At 38.1% G+C, this 21,520-nt stretch overlaps 1 protein-coding gene across 1 annotated transcript; it reads right to left on the bottom strand.

Moving 5' to 3' along the window:
* Positions 1–1,485: 1,485 nt before the first annotated feature.
* On the bottom strand, positions 1,486–20,020 carry LOC140830161 (uncharacterized). Its single transcript, XM_073193447.1, has 5 exons — positions 19,691–20,020; positions 4,138–4,592; positions 3,949–4,076; positions 2,267–3,424; positions 1,486–1,691 (listed from the first exon to the last, which is right to left on the bottom strand). Exons 1-5 carry the CDS (start codon positions 20,018–20,020, stop codon positions 1,486–1,488), a joined length of 2,277 nt encoding a protein of 758 aa, XP_073049548.1.
* Positions 20,021–21,520: the final 1,500 nt, after the last annotated feature.

Raw genomic sequence — 21,520 nt, 5'->3', positions numbered from 1 at the left:
TTAATTTTGAACCTTACAATTCCTCCCCCCCCCCGTTAAATAAAATTTCGTCCTCGAAATTAGAACTTACCGAATAGCTCTGGGTAACGACTCCTCAAGTCCTTCTCGGTTTCCCAAGCAGCTTCTTCTTCCGAGTGATTCAGCCACTTGACCTTGACCATTTAAATGACTTTGTTTCGGAGTCTTCTTTCTTGTCTTCCCAAGATTTGGACATGTCTTTCTTCAAAAGTCATATTTGGAGTCAATTGTAAAGGTTCATGATTTATTACATGTGATAGGTTCGACATGTACTTTCGCAGCATCGAAATATGAAACATATTGTGAACTCCAGAAAGCATCGGTGGCAGTGCCACTCTATAGGCTAGTGTTTCAATCATCTCCCAAATCTCAAACGAACCTATAAATCTTAGACTAAGCTTGTCTTTCTTGCCAAATCGCACAACACCTTTCATAGGTGCTATTTTCACAAACACGTGGTCTCCCACTTCAAACTCTAAGTCCCTTTGTCTCTTATTGGCGTAACTCTACTGTCGGCTTTGTGCAGTCTTCATTCTCTCTCGAATTTTGACTACTGGCTCGGCAGTCTCTTCTATCAAATCCGGACCATTATCTCTTCTTTCACCAACCCCGTCCTATTGAATAGAATATTTACATTTTCTTCCATAAAGCGCCTCAAAAGGAGCCATCCCAATTGATTATTGATAGCTATTATTGTAGGTGAACTCTACTAGTGTTAATTTTGGTTCCCAACTTCCTTGAAAATCGATCACACAAGCTCGCAGTAGATCTTCTAAAATTTGAATAGTTCTTTCGGACTGATCATCGGTTTGAGGATGGAATGTTGTATTGAATAATAACTTGGTCCCCATCGCTGCATGCAGACTCTTCCAGAAAGATGACGTAAATCTCGGATCTATGTCGGAAACAATAGATACGGAAGTCCCATGCAGACGAACTATCTCTCGAATATATAATTTTGCATACTGAATCATGGTGAATGTCGTCTTAATAGGTAGAAAATGCGCTGATTTCGTAAGACGATCGACTATCACCCATATAGCATTAAATCCCTTGATAGTCATCGGTAATCCCACAATGAAGTCCATAGTAATATTTTCTCATTTCCACTCGAGAATAAGAAGTGGCTTAAGTTTTCCCGCTCGCCTCTGATGCTCTGATTTTACTTGCTGACATGTCAAACACTCGGTCAAAAAACGAATGATATCTCGCTTCATGCCCGACCACCAATATAATAATTGCAAGTCTTTGTACATCTTCGTGCTTCCCGGATGAATGAAATATGGTATGTCATGAGCTTCCTTCATAATGAACTCCCTCAAAGAGTCGTCACTAGGAACCCATAAAAGATCTCGATAATGAATTATACCATCCTTTTCAGAATATAACTTCCGGCCCTTGGCTTCATTTCTCAATCTCCAATTTTGCAATTGCTCATAAGTAGACTTCCCTCACGGATTCTATCTCTCAAAGTTGACTGTACTGATAACATGGCAAGATTAGGGGCCTTGCCCTTACATACACTGTAAGCTCAAACCGCTGTATCTCGGACTGCAACGGTCTCTGAAGTGATAATTGAGTGATAACTGCTGCTTTTCGACTCAATGCGTCTTCCACTACATTAGCTTTTCCCGGATGTTGTCGTAGTCTTTTACTAATTTGAGCCATCTTCGCTGTCACATATTCAACTCCTTTTGGGTGAAGAAGTATTTCAAACTTTTATGATCGGTGAATATCTTGCACTTCTCTCCATACAAGTAATGTCTCAAAATCTTTAATGCAAGAACTACCGCTATAAGATCAAGATCATGAGTGGGGTAGTTTTTCTCGTGAAGTTTCAACTGTCTCGATGCATAGGCTATAACTCGGTCATTTTGCATCAGAACTGCGCCCAAATCAAGTTTAGAACCGTCGGTAAAAAGAACATACTCTCCTTGCCCCGATGGAATAGATAACACTGGCGATGAAATCAAGGCTCGCTTCAACTTGTCAAAACTATCTTGACACTCGGATCCTCAAATAAACTTTGCACTCTTCTTTGTCAAGGAGGTCAAAGGTACCGCTATAGATGAGAATCCCTGAATAAAATTTTGATAGTAGCCCGCTAGTCCCAAGAAATTGCGAATCTCGATAACAATCTTCGGTACTGTCCACTTTCTCACTGCTTCAACTTTACTTGGATCGACTTCAACTCTATCACTAGAAATGATGTGGCCTAAGAACGCCACTCTATCAAGCCAAAACTCACACTTGCTGAATTTTGCGTACAATTTCCTATCTTGCAGTACTTGGAGTGTTGCTTTCAAATGACGACTATGCTTATCTTTATTCTTCAAATAGATCAATATATCATCAATGAAGATTATAATAAACCAATCCAGATACGGTTGAAATATGCGATTCATGAGATCTATGAAGATCGCAGCCGCATTGGTCAACCCAACTGGCATGACCATAAACTCTAAGTGCCCATATCTAGTTCGAAATGTTGTCTGGTGAACATCGGACTCTTTCACTTTCAACTGATGGTATCCAGAACGAAGATGAATCTTCGAGAATATCGATGCTCCTTGCAATTGATCAAATAAATCTTCGATTTGTGATAGCGGATAATTATTCTTGATAGTGACTCTATTCAGCTCTCGATAATTAATACAGAGTCGCATACTACCATCCTTCTTCTTCACAATTAATACTGGTGCACCCCATGGAGAATAACTAGGGCGAATAAAACCCTTGTCTAGAAGTTCTTGGATTTGATATTTTAATTCTTTCATTTCAGCAGGTGCTAGATGATAAGGTTCTTTAGATATAGGAACAATGTCTGGTATCAACTCAATAGAAAATTCCACCTCACGATCGGGTGGAATGCCAGAAAAATCTTCGTGAAAGACAGTAAGAAAGTCTTTGACAATATTAACATCCTCCAGCTTCTGACTGATATAAGAATGTGCTGTAGTGACACATGCTAGAAAGGCTTGACATCCACGTTTCATAAGTTTCCTCGCACATAGACAAGAGATAATGTGCGGCATTTGCTTGTTCTTCACTGCCTCAAAGATAAAAGATTTCCCATTAGGCAGTTGAATAGACATTGATTGCTGACGAAAATCAATCGAAGCTCCATTCGCTGATAACCAATCCATACCAAGAATGATGTCAAATTCATGCATAGGGAGCACAATAAGATCTGCCTGAACCACATCTTTGAATAAAAGAAGCTCTAGATTCTTGACAATTTTAGGCGTGAGAATTTGATCACTAGAAGGAATAGAAACTTTGAAACCCAATCCCATAACCTCAGGAAAAATATTCAGTCTCTTAATAAAGGTTTCAGATATGAAGGAATGTGTAGCTCCCAAATCTAGCAGTGCATATGTTGCTACACCTTGAATGATAATCCTCCCTGTGGCAAAAATATCTTTTAAATCTTTTCGTGTTAAAGCTTAAGGAATTTCTATCATTAATTTCCCAAAGTTATGTGAATATTACTCGATGAACTTAAGCAATTCTTGAAAATTGCACGTTAGCCCTTCAATTTTCCAAAATTTGCATTTTAGTCCCCAAAATTTTTGAATAATTGCAATGTGACCCTTAATATTTTCGAAAATTACATTTTTGGTCCTTAAATTTTTCGAAAATTGCACATTGACCCCTCACAAATTTCGAAACCCCTAGCAGCCCTTAGTTATGATTTTTCTTTAATTTTTGGCCATAAAACTTTTATTTGGAATTGTATCATCCTTTGCATAAATTAAGGCACAAAATCAATAACAATTATATGGTTTCTAAAATCATATCTTAATTTTCAACTAAGGTAGAGCATGCAACCTAATTTCCACTAGGTTAATCTTGATCCCAATTCAGTTCTAATCAATTTAACATTTCATGCAATAAAAGAAATATAAAAATGTTAAATGACTAGCTTACCCATGATAGTCGTGTCTGGCGCCTCCCCAGCTTCCTCTGCATGTATAACATATGCTCTTCCCACAGTAGGTGCATTCTTATTCGGGCAATCAGCAGCTTTGTGCCCTTCCTCCTTGCATATGAAGCATCTAAAAGATCCCCACATGCACTTTGCAAAAGTGTAAACGATTGCACTCCTTGCATGGTTGCCTATCAGTAGGCTTAGGTGCTCCAGGAAGTTGTGGCTTACGTGGTCCTTGCTTCTTGACATGACTTTGGGGCTTTTGTGGCCCTTGAGGTCTATGAAGAACAATGTATGACTTCTTATTTGGCTGCGAATTATTTTTTTGTTGCTGCCTCTTGCGCTGCATCTCAAAATCGATGTCTTTCAAAGATTGCTCAGACTGAAAGGCATAGGTGGTAGCAGTAGCATAATGCAGGGGACGCATCATCATCACATTGTGTCGTATGGTAGGTTGAAGATCATCCATGAAGTGTCTAAGCTTCTCTGCAGCATCCCTCGCAATAAAGGGTACAAAGTGACAACCCTTATCAAATTTCCTCACAAACTCAGCAACAGTCGAGTCTCCCTGACGGAGGCTCATAAACTCCCTCTTCAGTCGCCCTCTAACATTAGCAGTCAAATATTTCTCATAGAATATCTCCTTGAATCAAGCCCAAGTAAGAATAACGATGTCAATACCATGCTCGGCTCCTTCCCACCATAAAGAAACATCATCCCTAAACATGTAAGTGGAACACCTCAAACGGTCAGCATCCTCCATATTCAGATAACAAAAGTGCACCTCGAGTGCACGAATCTAAGCCTCAGCAGCAAAGGGATCGGTGGTGCCAGAAAATTCCTTCGGCACTAGCCTCCGGAACTGATCATAAACATCGTGCTGTGGCCTAGGAGCATGCTGAAACTGCTCAAAGAAACGGGTCATGCCCTCAAGAGCGCGAACAGTAGCATCCCCATTAGGTCATGCCCTTGCTGAAACCTGAATAGATGATGGTCGAACTCGGACAGAAGTTAACATTAATATTACTAACGATTCAGTACTAAATCTCCAGCACGAGCATTCCTTCTTCTTCCTTGCTTTCGGTGCCGAGAGTTTCTTTGTGGAGGGGAGAGAACCGAAACTTTTTGTAGCTTTTTGGGTGGTTTATTCAGCATGTGGAGGTCTTATTTATAGGTGAATGATGCATTTTCCCCTTCCATTTGGACGCCTTCCTTGAAGCCCAAGCCAATGCATCAATGTGGTCAAGGATATCCAAGCATCAAGGGTCATCTTGGTTAGTTCATGGGTTTTTTCTTGCATATTAAATGTGTCTTAGTCTTTTAGCTCCTTTCTTGGTTAACTCAATGGTCATCTCTTGCACATTAAGTTTGTTCAAACCTTTAGCTCCTTCCTTTGTTAACTCGATGGTCATCCCTTGCACAATAAGATTGTCCAAACCTTTAGCTCCTGTTCTTGGTTAACTCAATGGTCATAAATAAGCCAATCCTTTAGCTCTTCTCCTAGCTCAATTTTTGGTTTTTTTAGAACAAAAAAAGTTGAGCTTCTTTGAGCTGAAAAATTAAGTTCATGAGCTGAGGTTTTACTCCTCCGGTGACGATGCTTTGATCATTGCGATTTTTCTCAGAACATATCTTCCCGTTGAGCCATGTTAACTGAAAATTTAAGTTTATAGTTGAGTTTTATAGTTAAGCTTAAATTTTTGAGGTTAATTTCGAGTTTTATTTCTTACATGATTTGCTTCGAAAATTCCGGGTTCTCACATCCTACCCTCTTTATTGGAAGTTTCTCCCTCGAAACTTGGTTCAGCTCGATCTTTTAAAGAGATGAGGATATTGAGTGTGCATCCTTTCTTCTAGTTCCCAAGTTGCTTCTCGTTTCGTGTGACTAGACCATTGAACCTTTACAAATGGAATTGTTCTGCACCTCAATACTTGATCCTTGGTGTCCTCTATTCGAACATGGACCTCTTCATAATTTAGCTCTTCATTCAGGTGTCCTTCGATCATCAGCGATGTAACTTTAAGGATGTCACTTCGATATGGGACATATTTCCTTAGTTGTGAGATGTGGAAGACGTTTTGAATTTTTGACATGTCTGGTGGCAAAGCCAGTCGGTAGGCTAGGGTTCCCACTCTTTCTAGTATCTCAAAGGGTCCAACGTATCTTTGATTTAGCTTTCTAGACTTGCTGAACTGAACCACTCCTTTCATAGGGGAGATTTTAACATACGCTTTTTCACCGATCTAAAATTCCAACGGTCTTCTCTTTAAATCTGCCCAACTATTTTGTCTATCTTGAGCTGTCTTGAGTCTTTCTCTGATTATGGCAACTTTGTCAATGGTTACTTGAACAAGCTCAGGTCCAGTGATAGCCTTTTCTCCCACTTCATCCCAATAAAGAGGTTGAAGGATCGTGTGCTGGTGCCTTTGAAGGCAATTCAAACACAATATTCTCCAATGATCTGCTATAGCTCGTGCTCTAAGAATGTTAACACCGATGAATTAAATCGAGTTTGGTTAAAAACCAAGCGGAAAAAACTCGAAGTGATCGTTCGTGAAGAAGACTGTTAAATTAGAAAATATTTTAACTTATGTAAATTGAATAACTGGAAAGCAGATGATCAGTTGTCACATATATCAATTCAATTGTGGCAAGAACTTAACTAAGGGATGCTCTAACTGATCAAGTCAGTTAGAAAAACAACAGTTAATCAATTAAATACACAAGATATGTTTATAGATATTCGAATACTTCAAATGCTCCTATGTCACCCTTCTACCACCTCGGGTAGGATCCACTAGAAGACTTTGATTTATACAACTACTTGTACAAACCTACTCATCTTAGGACATACACTACTGCCCCAACTGAACTCCTAGCCTAAACTGAAGGCAGCACCTTTCAGCCAACACTTCTGTAACATCTGTGTGTCAAAGAATACATACACAAGTTTAACGTCTTTGTGCAAGACTGTATATGAGTGGTGGTGGTGAATGTGTGTGTGTGTAGAAACTGAACAAGTAATACACCGGAAAGGTGTTCCCACACGCTGAGGGAAATATGCTTCTAATATAAGCTGATAACAAATTGAAGTGTCCCTCTGGGCTGATTGCTTCTTGTAAGCTAAAATGCAATATGCGAGTTCTTTTTCGTTGTATCTTCACATACTCTATATGTTATTGGTCTTCACTAATATTCTATTTATAGGCGGGAAACTGATCGTACAAGGAAACTCAATTATTGTATCAGTTGCATATTGAATTCGTTCCTTGGACTCTGTGTTTTGACTTTTCGACTGTCCTTCTAAAACATTTGTCTCTAATGCTTTGATGCAACGTTCATTATTGTCTTTTGACTGGACAATTGATTTGTACCTTTGTGTATAGCTGGAATCCACTGAATGAGTTTGTCTTCACCTACAATTGAAAGATTCTTAACCGATGCTCTGAACTGGTCAGCTGAACTGATCTTCAGTTGGGCTGGTGAATTTAGTTGACTCGTCAGTTGAACTGGTTTCACTCTTATTCAGTTGAATTGATCAGCTGGGTTTCTTCATCAGTTGAAAACTCCTTCGGCTGGCCGGGCTCCTGAGGTTCTCCTGCTGAGCTACCTATCAACTGGACAGTCAGCTGAACTACTCATTTGACGTATCAGTTTGCCTGAGTCAGTTTGTGCGATCACTTGGGTATTCAGTTTGCGATGTAAACAGCTCGTAACTGATCCTAACTTTTGCACACTAAGGTAAAACATTAGTAACACAAAATAATAAGTTCTGTTAACAATAAAATTAAGATCGCGAACTTGAAAAGTTCCAACAATCTCCTCCTTTTTGATGATCGCAAAACTTGAGCAGTTAAGAACAATTTATTCAGTTCAAGGGTTAGTCCATTTAAACATCGTTAAAAGCTCTCCCTCATGAATTGAATTAAAGATGGTTGAAAAACGATTATTGAGGTTAAAAGAAAAACTCCCCTCAAAACTGAATTGAAAATCTCTTTGAAAAACAGAGTTTAAGAGAACACCTTCAGTTGAAGAAAAGAAAGCTCCTTCTTAAAAACTGAATTTTAAAAATTGATTGGGAAAAAATTTTATGTTGGAGAGTATAACTTCAAAAACTGAATTAAAGCTCGTATTTGAGAAGTAATTATATAAGCATTCATTCAGAGGTTATAATCATTCAAGCAATGTAGACAAGAAATCTGGAAATATCCATTCAATCAAAACGAAACATAGATAGATAAACATGATGTTTATTTAATCAAATAAATTTCCTTGTATTTTTACATTTGAGTATATACAACAGTTGAAAGGAAAATTGCTACTACAATAGCATATTTTAAACAACATCAGATATCAGTTGGTTTAGGTGTGAAAAAACTGGATATACCAACAACTGGTTGCCTTGACTGCTTGAAATGCTGCACCGACCGTGAGTTCAATTTCCTAGAGAAACGAGCTAATCTGGCTGGAATTTGATCTATTTTCTAGCTAACTGGTCGAGCAGACTCAAACTAGGCTCAAGCAGAATAAAACTCGTGATTTAATCAACCAACATCCCAACATGGATGATTTTCGTCTGAAGAACAACTGACCTGGAAGGCTTGCAACTGAAATCTTGTGCATCGAACAATTTAGCCGTGCATCTTGACAGATGAAGCTAAGGACCTTGCAGGCTGATTAAAGCCCCAAAGCTATGAGTCGAGAGAAGTGGCGAAAATGTTAGTTGTAGAGCCAATCCTCTCAACCCTTTACAATGAGTGATAGATAAATATTTTCAAATAGTTTTGAAAATAGTATGAAATACTTTTAAATATCTTTTAACACTATTTTAAGTAACATATTTTAAAACACAGTTTTCTTCAAATGTTCTTCTTAGAACAACTAGCTCTGATAACAATTGAAGAACCGTGTGCTGGTGCCTTTGAAGACATTTCAAACACAATATTCTCCAATGAGCTGCAATATCTTGTGTTCTAAGAATGTTAACACCGATGAATTAAATCGAGTGTGGTGAAAAACCAAGTGGAAGAAACTCTAAGTAATCCTTCGTGAAAAAGACTGTTAAATTAGAAAACATTTTAACTTATTTAAACTTAATAACTGAAAAGAAGATGATTAGTTGTCGCATATATTAGTTCAGTTATGGAAAGAACTGTACTGAAGGATGCTCTAAATGATCAAGTCAGTTTGAAAAACAACAATTAATCAGTTAAATACACAAGATATGTTTATGGATGTTCGGAGACTTCAACTGCTCCTACGTCACCCTTTCTACGGGTAGGATCCACTAGAAGACTTTGATTTATACAACTACTTGTACAAACCCACTCAGCTTAGGACTTACATTACTGCCCTCAACTGAACTCTTAGCGTAGACTGATGGCAGCACCTTTCAACCAACACTTCTTTAGCGTCTGTATGTCAAAGACTACATATACAAGTTTAACGTCTTTGTGCAAGACTGTATATGGGTGGTGGTGGTGAACGTGTGTGTGTGTGGGAACTGAACAAGGAATACACCGGAAAGGTGTTCCCATGCACTGAGGGAAATATGCTTCTAATCTAAGCTGATAACAAGTTGAAGTGTACCTATGGGCTGATTGCTTCTTGTAAGCTAATATGAAATATGCGAGCTCTTTTTCTTTGTATCTTCACATGCTCTATATGTTATTGGTCTTTACTGATCTTCTATTTGTAGGCGAGAAAGTGATCGTATAGTGAGACTCAATTATTGTATCTATTGCATCTTGAATTCGTTCCTTGGACTCTGTGTTTCGACTATTTGACCGCCCTTCTGAAATGTTTGTCTTTAATGCTATGGTGCAACGTTCATTATTGTCAATTGACTAGACAATTGCTTTGTAAAATTTTATATAGCTAGAATCCACTGAATGAGTTTGTCTTCACATACAACTGAAAGATTCTTAACTGACGCTCCGAACTAGTCAGCTGAACTGATCTTCAGTTGGACTGGTGAAATCAGTTGACTCGCCAGTTGAACTGATTTCACTCTCGTTCAGTTGAACTGATCAGCTGGGTTTCTTCATCAGTTGAACACTTCTTCGGCTGGCCGGGATTCAGAGGTTCTCCTTCTGAGCTACCTATCAACTGGACAGTCAGCTGAACTAATCATTTGACGTATCAATTTGCCTGATTCAGTTTATGTGATCAGTTGGGTCTTCAGTTTGCGATGTAAATAGCTCATAACTGATCCTAACTTCTGCACACTAAGGTTAAACATTAGTAACACAAAATAACAAGTTTTTTTAACATCTAAATTAAGATTGCGAACTTGAAAAGTTCCAACAGACGTGATCTACACTTTCAACCACACAGTGTCTCATACAGAGCCATTTCAATACTGCTGTGATAACTATTATTATAAGCAAACTCTATCAGGGGTAACTGTTTACTCCAATTTGCATGAAAATCCAGAGCACATGCCCTCAAAATATCTTCGAGGGTTTGAATTGTCTCCTTTCAGTTTGACCATCAGTCTGTAGATGATAGGCCGTGCTGAGAGTGACTTTGTTCTCATAGCCTTTTAAACTTTTCCAAAATTGTGACACGAATCTTGGATCTCTGTCAGATAATATACTTGACGGAACTCCGTGTATTCTCACTATGTTATCCATGTACAGTGTGGCTAATTTATCCAAGTTGTAATTCATTCGAACCGGTAAGAAATGTGCAAATTTTTCCAATCTGTCTATGATTACCCAAATCTCATCATGACTTTGCCTTGATTTTGGTATCCCTACTATGAAGTCCATACAGATGTTATCCCACTTCTACTTTGGTAAGTCTAATGGTTGTAGGAGTCTTCCAGGCCTTTGATGTTCCGCCTTTACTTGTTGACATGTTAAGCACCTGGAAACGAAGATAGTTACATCTTTCTTCATTCAATTCAACCAATAATTATTTTTCAGATCTCGGTACATCTTGGTACTTCCAGGATGGACTGAAAATTTCTGCTTATGTGCTTCGGCCATCACTTCTTCCCAAGTCCCATCAATGTCTGGCACACACATGCGTCCTTTAATCCAGAGGACACCATTTCATCAGTTTGGAATTCTTTGGTTTTTCTTCTTGAATTTGTTCCTTAATCTTTGTGATAGAGGGATCCTAGCTTTGTTTTAATTTGATTGATTCTCCAAGGATGGTTGCACTGATAGAGAAGATGTAATGCCCGATATTTTGACTCTGTTAATCTGAGATTATGGATTATGAGCTGATGTGATTGCAGCCGGGCCATTCCGAGAACAGATTGGGCAAAGTATATGAATTACACAATTCTTGGACAATACTATTGGCGCCCGAGCGGTAGTTTTTGACCGCCCGAGCGCCAATGTTCAATAAGGTTAGAATTTGGACAGCAAGTTCAGCGCCCGGGCGGAAGTTTTTGACCGCCCGAGCGCTAGTGCGTGACAAGAAAATGTTCGGGCAGAACATGCCGCACCCGAGCGGTAACTTGCAACCGCCCGAGCGCCTTGTGAAAAGTAGACATGTTTCATAAACATGCAGCTTAGGATATATATGTATAATTCATTCATCAGCACGAAAACCAAGGAAAGAAGAATAAAGGAAATCGAGAATTCTTAGAAAAATCCTTACGCATTTATAATTCGATCCGTCAGTTAGATTTTGAATCCTACTTCAGTAACGTGTTTCTATCGACGAGAGCTTCAACTGGACGTAAGTTTTGTTACGTTTTGACATGCGTTGAATTATGATATTGGGGGAATTATGATTTGACTGATATATTGTGTTCTGGGTATACTGATCAGTGTATAACTGAAGTCAGATCGAAGAACGGACTGTTTATATAATTGTTATGATTTTCTGAAGCGATATGATTGAGATTGCACAGATTTTATATTATGACCTATTATTATTGAAGATTATGATTCTTGTTGATATCGATTATGAGCCGTGTCATTATATCTGTGATGTTGAGATTGACAGGGTTATCGATATTGTATTATTATGCCGTCAAAACATCAGTAGATTGGTATTGATCAGACTCAGTATTGATTGACGTTGTATCATTGATATTGATCAGAGTATATCTTGACTTGATATTGATCAGAACAGATTTTGAATTGAGTTGCATATTGATATTGTATTTCTCGATACATCATTTCAGATTGAGTGACATTGATAGCTTCGACTTCAAGACTTCGACAGAGCCAAATCGTCAGAACAAAATTGAATGAGATTGATATTGCAAAACTCAAGTTTGATTTTACTTGAGTTTCCCAAAATCACATACTTTACCTTATTGTATTAATATTTGCAATTGAATGAGATTGATATTTTTGATTTATTGATTTATGTATTGAGTCATAGGCGGATTGCCCTAGTCGTTGACGATAGATCTTGCGACATAGGTGCCTGATAGTGATGGAATCGTCATTGGGCCCATTGCACAATGTCACAGGATAGTAATTTGGCGAAAGTGCCAAAGTCTGTGACGGATAGGTCAAGACACCGGACGTTTGTTTATTCGAAGTGGATAGAATTGGAGTTTCTTCTATTACTGATGTTCGATATGGAAAGAGCCAAAGTCCGTGAATAAGAATGTACCACCACCCCGATCTGGAGTGTAGGTGGGTGTATGTTCTTATTCAGATCGAGATCCCTAGATTAGGATTAGTCGAGTCAGAGTTAAGAATCACGGAGTGTGATTCAGAGTTTGTATTGATTCATGTTTCTGATTTTGATACATGTTATGAATATTTGTTTCATGCTGTAATATTTGTTTATATGAAATGCATGTATACATGATTTATACTGGGAATGTAATTCTCACCGGAGTTATCCGGCTGTTGTCTTGTTTGTATGTGTGCATAACAACAGGTGGGACATGATCAGGATCAGGAAGAGGATGAGAGATTATAGTTAGCGTGGAGATCCGAGCCTAGAAGCAGAATAGGATTCAGCACTGGATGTATAATAGTTGAACCTAGTTGAGATAAAGACATATAGTACATGATTTGTACTTTCATATTGATATGTATATCAGATAAATTACAATTACGTTTCCGCATTTATAATTTAAAAACAAAAAAATTTAGTCCCACTTTTCTTATTTGTTATATTTGACATTAATAATGATTAAGACATGAATTAGCATTCGGGTCCCCACAGCAGGTGGTATCAGAGCAATAGGTCTAAAACTGTAGGTTCTTGAGACTTAGATAGAGGCTAGTGAGCGGGGTAGAATGAGTTTCTTTCCTTGCATGTGATTGCTAGCATGTGATTTATTATAATGTAGAATTACATTGTATATGCTAATATTGCAATATGTGTTACTGTTTTTAAAGATACATGTTACCTGAATATCTGAGTTGATTTGGTAATGTGTATTTTTTGAGAATGAATCATAATCGATTCTTGATCAGAGGTAAGCTGATCAGAAAGGGACTGAGATAGATTTGTCTCATGTTATTGTTAACTCTTGTGATCATCAGATATACCTCCTCGAAGAATCCCAGAACAGAGATAGTATTTTGATTGATCAGATGGATGTGTCAGAAACTCAGATGGAAATAAAATTGAAGAGGTTTCAGTCATTGACACCGCCGATTCTGAGGGGTACTGTGACAACTGTTGATTGTGAGAGCTGGCTAGATGATATAGAGATATTGTTTGATTCACTTGAGTACCCAGAGGAACGTAGAGTTAAACTGATTGGGCATCAGTTAAAGGAGGTCGCAAAGAGTTGGTGGAACGCAACATAAGAAGCCCTAGAACAGCATGGTACAGTGATTACGTGGAAAATCTTTAAAGTTGAATTCTATAAAAGGTTTTTCCCGGGTTTGTATCGAGAGGACAAGAGGGTAGATTTTGAAAATTTGAAACAGGGTCGGCTAAACATTGAAGAATATGTTGCTAAATTCTATACTTTGCTACGTTTTGCACCGCACGTGGCTGGGAATGATGAAGTTGTAACTGACCGGTTTATCAATGGATTGAATCCTGGAATACTTGCACTGGTAAATGTTCAACAACCCTATACTTTTTATGACGTCTTGAATAGAGCAAAGAGAGCCGAGGCAAGTTTGATTCGACAACAAGAAAGGCTGTATGTGATCCAATCTCAGAAACAACAACAATCTCCAGTCCAATTCCTGCAATCCCCTTTGAAATTGCAGGTTGGTAGTAGTAGTATTGGGAAGAAAGAATAGTTGAAAGCTCGAAAGAAGCAGTTCAAGAAGTTAGGGAGCGGTTCATCTAGCTCCAGTAGTTCTAGCCCGAGTTATACCGGGGTCTATTGTAGAACCTGTGGAGGAAGACATCCCACATAGCAATGCCAAGGAGTGTATGGTAGTTGCAACATTTGCAAATAGCAAGGACACTTTGCTAGAGTTTGTCCACAGAGAGGTTCCCGAAGATTCCAGGGAACAGAGTCATCTGGATCAGTGACTCAGATTGATAGATCATCTTCTATTGTTCTCTCATTCCAACCACCTTCTACTCAGTCCTAACTAGGGTCAGCAGGAAGCCAGAGTGGTTTAGTAACCGAGGAGCAGATCCAGAATGCACTTGATGATATAGTGGCAGGTAATTGAGTTTTTATGATTATTCTACGTATATATATTGAGAAATAATAGTACATCGTGTATATAAGTTCTGAATGAATTGCATTGACGTATGCTTTATCTGTTGAGTTCGTATCTACTGTAGTAGTTATCTCTTTACCTGTTTGGGAGAGGTTTGATATCAGTGGATTCTGTGAGACATCGGATACTGCAGTAGGATAAGAATGAGATTGAGTTAGCTTGTGTTTCACTGGTGTTATCTGATTTTGACCGCATTATTGATATTGATGTGTTGGCCAAGTAAAGAGCTATCGCCGACTATTTCCAGGAAATGGTAAGATTCGGACCTAAAATGGCCGAAGAATGAACATGGTACGGTAATGATTCTGGATTTAGAATACCTTTTATATATGTGATGTTCATGACTCGATGATTACCGAAAGGAATGGAATGATTCCTTATGTATTCAGTTAATTTACTGAGATGGAACGTAACATTGACTAATTTGCCAGTGGCAGGAACGTTGCTACAGTCGTCCCAGATGAGTTTCCGGGTTTGCCTTTAATCAGGAAGATTGATTTCAGCCTTGACTCGATATCAGGTATTGTTATTATTTCTAGAACTTCGTGCTGAATGATACTGATTGAATTGAAGAATTGAAAGATCAGTTAAAGGATTTACGGCCTGAGAGTTACATCGGAGTGAATGTTTCTCTTTGGGATGCTTCAGTTATGTTTATGAGTTGATAAACTCTGTGTTCAGAATATTTTGATGATTTTCCGATTTGTTGATCTATGATATTCTGGTATATTCAAATAATATGACTGATTTTGTTAAAAATCTGAGTACGGTATTGATTATTCTGAGAACTGGAAGTGGTACACAGAAACGGTTGAATTGTGAATCTTGACTGAGTCAAATTGTATTCAGAGTAGTTGATATTCGAAGATAGTATACCGATTGATTCTAGCATAGTTGAGACCGCAATTAGTTAGCTGAGAATGACATCAGTGTCAGAAATTTGTAGTTGTATGAGCATAGAAAATCAGTATCGATGAGTGATGTTTTGAATCTGATTGAATATTGCTGTTGTTCTGAATCTGTGTTTGAAACAGATAGTAGACAGTGGGGAATTTATATTGTATAGGCCGAATCGGAGCTGATTTTAAAAATTAAAGCAGTTCAAAAAGTTGATCGGAATGTTCAGAAGTCGATATCGACAGCCAGAGCAGGGTATTGATCAGAATAATAGGTTTGTGACCGCGTGTTATATGTTAATAACCGATTTGAGTGTGCAAGATATTTCGAATTCGAAATGACTGATGTTATAAAAAATGCACTATAATTGATTCAGCATTCATCCTGATAGCAGAAGGGTATGGTAATTTGAAAAGACAGTTTTGACAAAAACAAATGAGATTAGCTATGGCAGAGCTTGTACTAAAATGTCTGAATTTCTGACAGATGAAGACTGAAATAATGAAACCAGGAGATTGGTTATATAGCTTATCGATTCCTGAATGGAAATGGGATTACATTTCCAGGGATATCGTGATGAAGCTACCACATTCCTCTCGGAATTGAGTCTTGATTGAGTTAGGAGTGACAGACTGATCAAGTCTGCAGGTGTTAGTTCGTACATGAAGACGTACAGATATGACTAGATTACTGAGAAATCTGTCAGAAAAGTGATTGGATTGCTTGAAGTGCCGAAGTTGATTATTTTAGACCGTGATTTTCGGTTATTTTGCACTTTTGACAGAGTTTTCAACAAACTTTAGATACTAGGTTATATCTGAATACTGCATATCATTCACTGACTGACGGACAGCCAGAGTGGATTATCCGGATTTTGGAGAATATGCTTAGAGTTGTAGTGCTTGATTTTTGCACTAGTTGGCAGGATTTATGACATGTCGTGAGTTTTCGTACAACAACAGCTATCAGACGAGTATTGAAATGGCACCATTTGAAACGTTGTACGGTAAGAAGTGCAGATTCCTTCTTTATCGAGATGATATCTCTGAGGTTCCTGAGATTGGACCTGATATGATTAGAGATGTGACTGAAAAGTGAATCTGATTTAGAAAAAATGATGACAGCTCTGAATCAACAGAGTGAATATGCCAACGTCAGACGACGGCCGATGATATTTGAAATAAGAGACTGAATATTGAATTGAATTAGCCTAAACAGATTTGATGGCAGATGATGATGTTGATTAATTATGAGCTATTGATTGGTATATACAGATGTCATATAGACAATATTTTGAGATTGATTTTTCAGAGTTACTTCGAGTTATATTATGATATTATATTTCTTGAAGTATTATTACAGATTGGAATCAGAATCACTAAAAGAAAGATAATTCAGAATGAAGACTATTATGCTGTTGAAAGTTCAATAGAGTGGTTAGAATATCGAAAAAGCTATTTGGAAGACATAATCCGAGATGTGGTAAAGTTTCTAGAATTGTTTCATTGAGGTGAGTTTTCTTTTTGCTTCTGTATATACCTCCTTTGGTATCTGATTTGATAGCTGACTTGATTGTCTGTGATTTCGGAATTGATTGCTTGTGATTTCGGGGACGAAATCATATCTTAGGGGGGAAGAAATGTAATGCCTGAAATTTTGACTCTGTTAATCTGAGATTATGGATTATGAGCTGATGTGATTGCAGTCGGGCCATTCCGAGACCAGATTGGGCAAAGTATATGAATTACACAATTCTTGGACAGTAATATTGGAGCGCGAGCGGTAGTTTTTGACCGCCCGAGCGCCAGTGCGTGACAAGAAAATGTTCGGGCAGAACATACCGCGCCCGAGCGGTAACTTGCAACCGCCCGATTGCCACCTGAAAAATGTGAAAAGTAGACACGTTTCATAAACATGCAGCTTAGGATATATATATGTATAATTCATTCATCAGCACGAAAACCAGGGAAAGAAGAATAAAGGAAATCGAGAATTCTTCAGAAAAATCATTACGCCATTATAATTCGATCCTTCCGTTAGATTCTGAATCTGACTTCAGTACCGTGTTCCTATCGATGAGAGCTACAACTGGACATAGGTTTTGTTACGTTTTGACATGCGTTGAAATTATGATATTGGGGGAATTATGATTTGACTGACATATTGTGTTCTTGGTATACATATCAGTGTATAATTGAAGTCAGATCGAAGAACGGACTGTTTATATAATTGTTATGATTTTCTGAAGCGATATGATTGAGATTGCACAGATTTGATATTATGACCTATTATTATTGAAGATTATGATTCGTGTTGATATCGATTATGAGCCGTGTCATTATATCTGTGATGTTGAGATTGACGGGGTTATCGATATTGTATTATTATGCCGTCGAAACATCAGTAGATTGGTATTGATCAGACTCAATATTGATTGACGTTGTATCATCGATATTGATCAGAGTATGTCTTGACTTGATACTGATCAGAACAGATTTTGAATTGTGTTGCATATTGATATTGTATTTCTCGATACGTCATTTCAGATTGAGTGACATTGATAGCTTCGACTTCGAGACTTCGACAGAGCCAGATCGACAGAACGAAACGAAAGGTATAAATTGATGTTGATGCGGGATTGCACAACTCTAGTTTGATTTGACTTGAGTTTCCCAAAATCACATACTTTACCTTATTGTATTGATATTTGCAATTGGATGAGATTGACATCTTTGATCTATTGATTTATGTATTGAGTCATAGGCGGATGCGCCTAGTCGTTGACGATAGATCTTGTGACATAGGTGCCTGATAGTGATGGAGTCGTCACTGGGCCCATTGCACATTGTCACATGATAGTAATTTGGCGAAATTGCCAAAGTCTGTGACGGATAGGTCAAGACACCGGACGTTTGGTTTTATCGAAGTGGATAGAATTGGAGTTTCTTCTATTACTGATGTTCGATATGGAAAGAACCAAAGTCCGTGAATAAGAATGTACCACCACCCTGATCGGTAGTGTAGGTGGGTGTATGTTCTTATTCAGATCGAGATCCCTAGATTAGGATGAGTCGAGTCAGAGTCTAAGAATCACGGAGTGTGATTCAGAGTTTGTATTGATTCATGTTTCTGATTTTGATACATGTTATGAATATTTGTTTCATGCTGTTATATTTGTTTATATGAAATGCATGTATACATGATTTATACTGGGAATGTAATTCTCACCGGAGTTATCCGGCTGTTGTCTTGTTTGTATGTGTGCATGAAAATAGGTGGGACATGATCAGGATCAGGAAGAGGATGAGAGATTATAGTTAGCGTGGAGATCCGAGCCTTGAAGCAGAATAGGATTCAGCACTGGATGTATAGTAGTTGAACCTTGTTGAGATAAATATATATAGTACATTATTTGTACTTTGATATTGATATGTATATCAGATAAATTACAATTACGTTTCCGCATTTATAATTTAAAAAGAAAAAAATTTATTCTCACTTTTTTTAATTGTTATATTTGACATTAATAATGATTAAGACATGAATTAGCGTCCGGGTCTCCACAGAAGATAAGCTTACTTTCCCAATGTTCATCTGGCTCACAGCATCAGCTACATTATTCGCCTTACCCAGATGGTAATTGATTGATAAATCATAATCTTTCAGAAGTTCAATCCACCTTCTTTACCTGACCTTCCTGTATAAGTACACACCCTAATACTCCCTTTGAAGCGTCACTATATAGTGTAAAGTTCTTGCTATCCTCGGGAAAAACTAGTACTGGTGTAGATGTAAGCTTTGTTTTAAGGGTTTCAAAACTTTTCTCACATGCTTCATTCCAAATAAATTTTGAATTCTTCTGAGTGAGTTTGGTGAGAGGAATGGCTATCGAAGAAAATCCTTCTACAAATTTTCTATAGTATCCAGCTAAACCCAGAAAACTTCTTATTTCGGTTACTGTCTTTGGTCGAGGACAGTCCATGATAGCCTCTACTTTCTTAGGTCCACTGATACTCCTGCTTCAGAGATTATATGGCCTAAGAACACAACACTTTTTAGACAAATTTCACACTTCTTGAATTTGGCATAGAGTTCATTTTCTCGCAGTGTCTGCAAGGTGAGATGCAGATGTTCTCGATGGTATTCCTCGCTTGGCGAGTATTAAAGGATATCATCTAAGAAAACTACCACAAACTTATCAAGGTATGGCTTTAATACCAGGTTCATAAGGTCCATGAATTCTGCAGGAGCATTTGTTAGACCAAAAGGGATTACCATGAATTCGTAGTGTTCATATCTTTTTCTAAAAGCCGTTTTAGGAATATCCTCTGCTTTGAATTTCAGCTGATGGTAACTTGATCTTAAATCGAGTTTTGTGAAAAGTTTGGATCCTTTTAGCTGACCGAAAAGATCATCTATTCTTGGGAGCAAGTATTTATTCTTTATTGTGATTTTGTTTAACTCTCTATAATCAGTGCATAACCTCATGCTTCCGTCCTTTTTCTTTACAAACAAGATTGGGCTCCCCACGTGGATGCAATAGGTCATATTTGTTTCTTGTCTAACAACTCCTGAAGTTGCTCCTTTAACTCTTTTAATTCAGTTAGATCCATTCGGCATGGTGCCTTTTGAAATTGGTGCAGTACCAGGGACCAAATTGATTTCAAATTTCACTTCTCTATCGGGTATTGCACCCGGTAATTCCTTGGGAAAAACATCTGGAAAATCTTGGACGACTGGAATTTCTTCCAACTTTGGAGTAGTTTCTTCTCTTACTTCACTGAACATTGCCAGGTAGATTTCCTCACCGCAATTTATGGCCTTCCAGGTATGTGAGGCAGATAGTAGGGACTTCCGTTCCTTGGACTTTCCATGGTATATGATTACCTTTTGAGTCGGAGCCTGAAGTTTAACATTTTTCTTTTGGCAATCTATCTACCATGGCATGGTGTTTAGCTAACCAGTCCATTCTGAGAATGATGTCGAACTCAATCATATTGAGTTGAATCAATTCTGCCTCAATGTTCTATTTTCCGATACAAATTTTATAGTTCCGATATACCTTATGGCTCTCAATAATTTTTCTAGCAGGCTTCGCAACTCTTAATGGTTCACTAAGAGTTTCATGCTCAAGTTTTAGCTTTTTATAAAATCTTCTAGACACAAATGAGTGCGTCGCACCAAAATCAAACAAGGCATAAGCAGGCATTTTATTGAGTAAAACTGTACCTGCCACCACATCGTTGGCGTTATCAGCTTCATCATGGGTTTTAGCATATACTCAAGAATTAGTCTTGTTTTCATTTTGTTTGCTGAGTCCGGTCCTTTTATCTTTGTTCTCAGGACAATCTTTAATCCGATGACCCACCTTTCCACATTTGAAACAAGCGCCTATCTTCCTATAACATTCCCCGATGTGATTCTGCCAACAAGTATCACACCACTTTCTTTCCTTGTGGACATCATTGTTAAAAGTTCCCTTTGAAGGACCACTTGATTGATTTGGCATTTTTAACTAGGGTCCATCTTGAGCAGACTAACTGATGAAGGGCATTTTTTTTTGTTCTCCTCTTCACGACGCTTGATGTCCGTTTTTGCGCTCATCGCCTCGCCCATTAAGTCTGCGAAATTGGTTGGTCAAAATACAACCAAAGCATATTGAATTCGGCTGTTCAGACATTTCTTGAAACGGTGCATTTTCAGAGTTTCATCTGACATGATGGTTGGAACATAGGTTCCAAGATCATTGAACCTTGATGTATATTCCATCACTGTCATGTCTGATGTTTGTTTAAAGTTTTCAAAATCGCTCAACTTTTGTAGACGAAATTTTGATGGGTAATTTTGCTTCACAAATTCTCTCCTTAAGGTTCATGTTATCTACTCTACCTCATCCAAAGATGGTGACACTGTTTCCCACCACTTGGATGCTCGATCTTCTAGAAACGGTGTCACAACTTCCACTCAGGTACTTACAAGAGATGCGGTTGTGTTTCGACATTCTTAAGCCAGTTATGATTGACTTCTGGATCAGGGTTGCCATAAAAG

The sequence above is a fragment of the Primulina eburnea genome, chromosome 4 (genome assembly GCF_022965805.1).
Source record: "Primulina eburnea isolate SZY01 chromosome 4, ASM2296580v1, whole genome shotgun sequence".
Taxonomy (NCBI): Eukaryota; Viridiplantae; Streptophyta; class Magnoliopsida; order Lamiales; family Gesneriaceae; genus Primulina; species Primulina eburnea.
The sequence above is the reverse complement of the archived record's forward strand: the minus strand, read 5'-3'. Positions and strand labels throughout refer to the sequence as shown.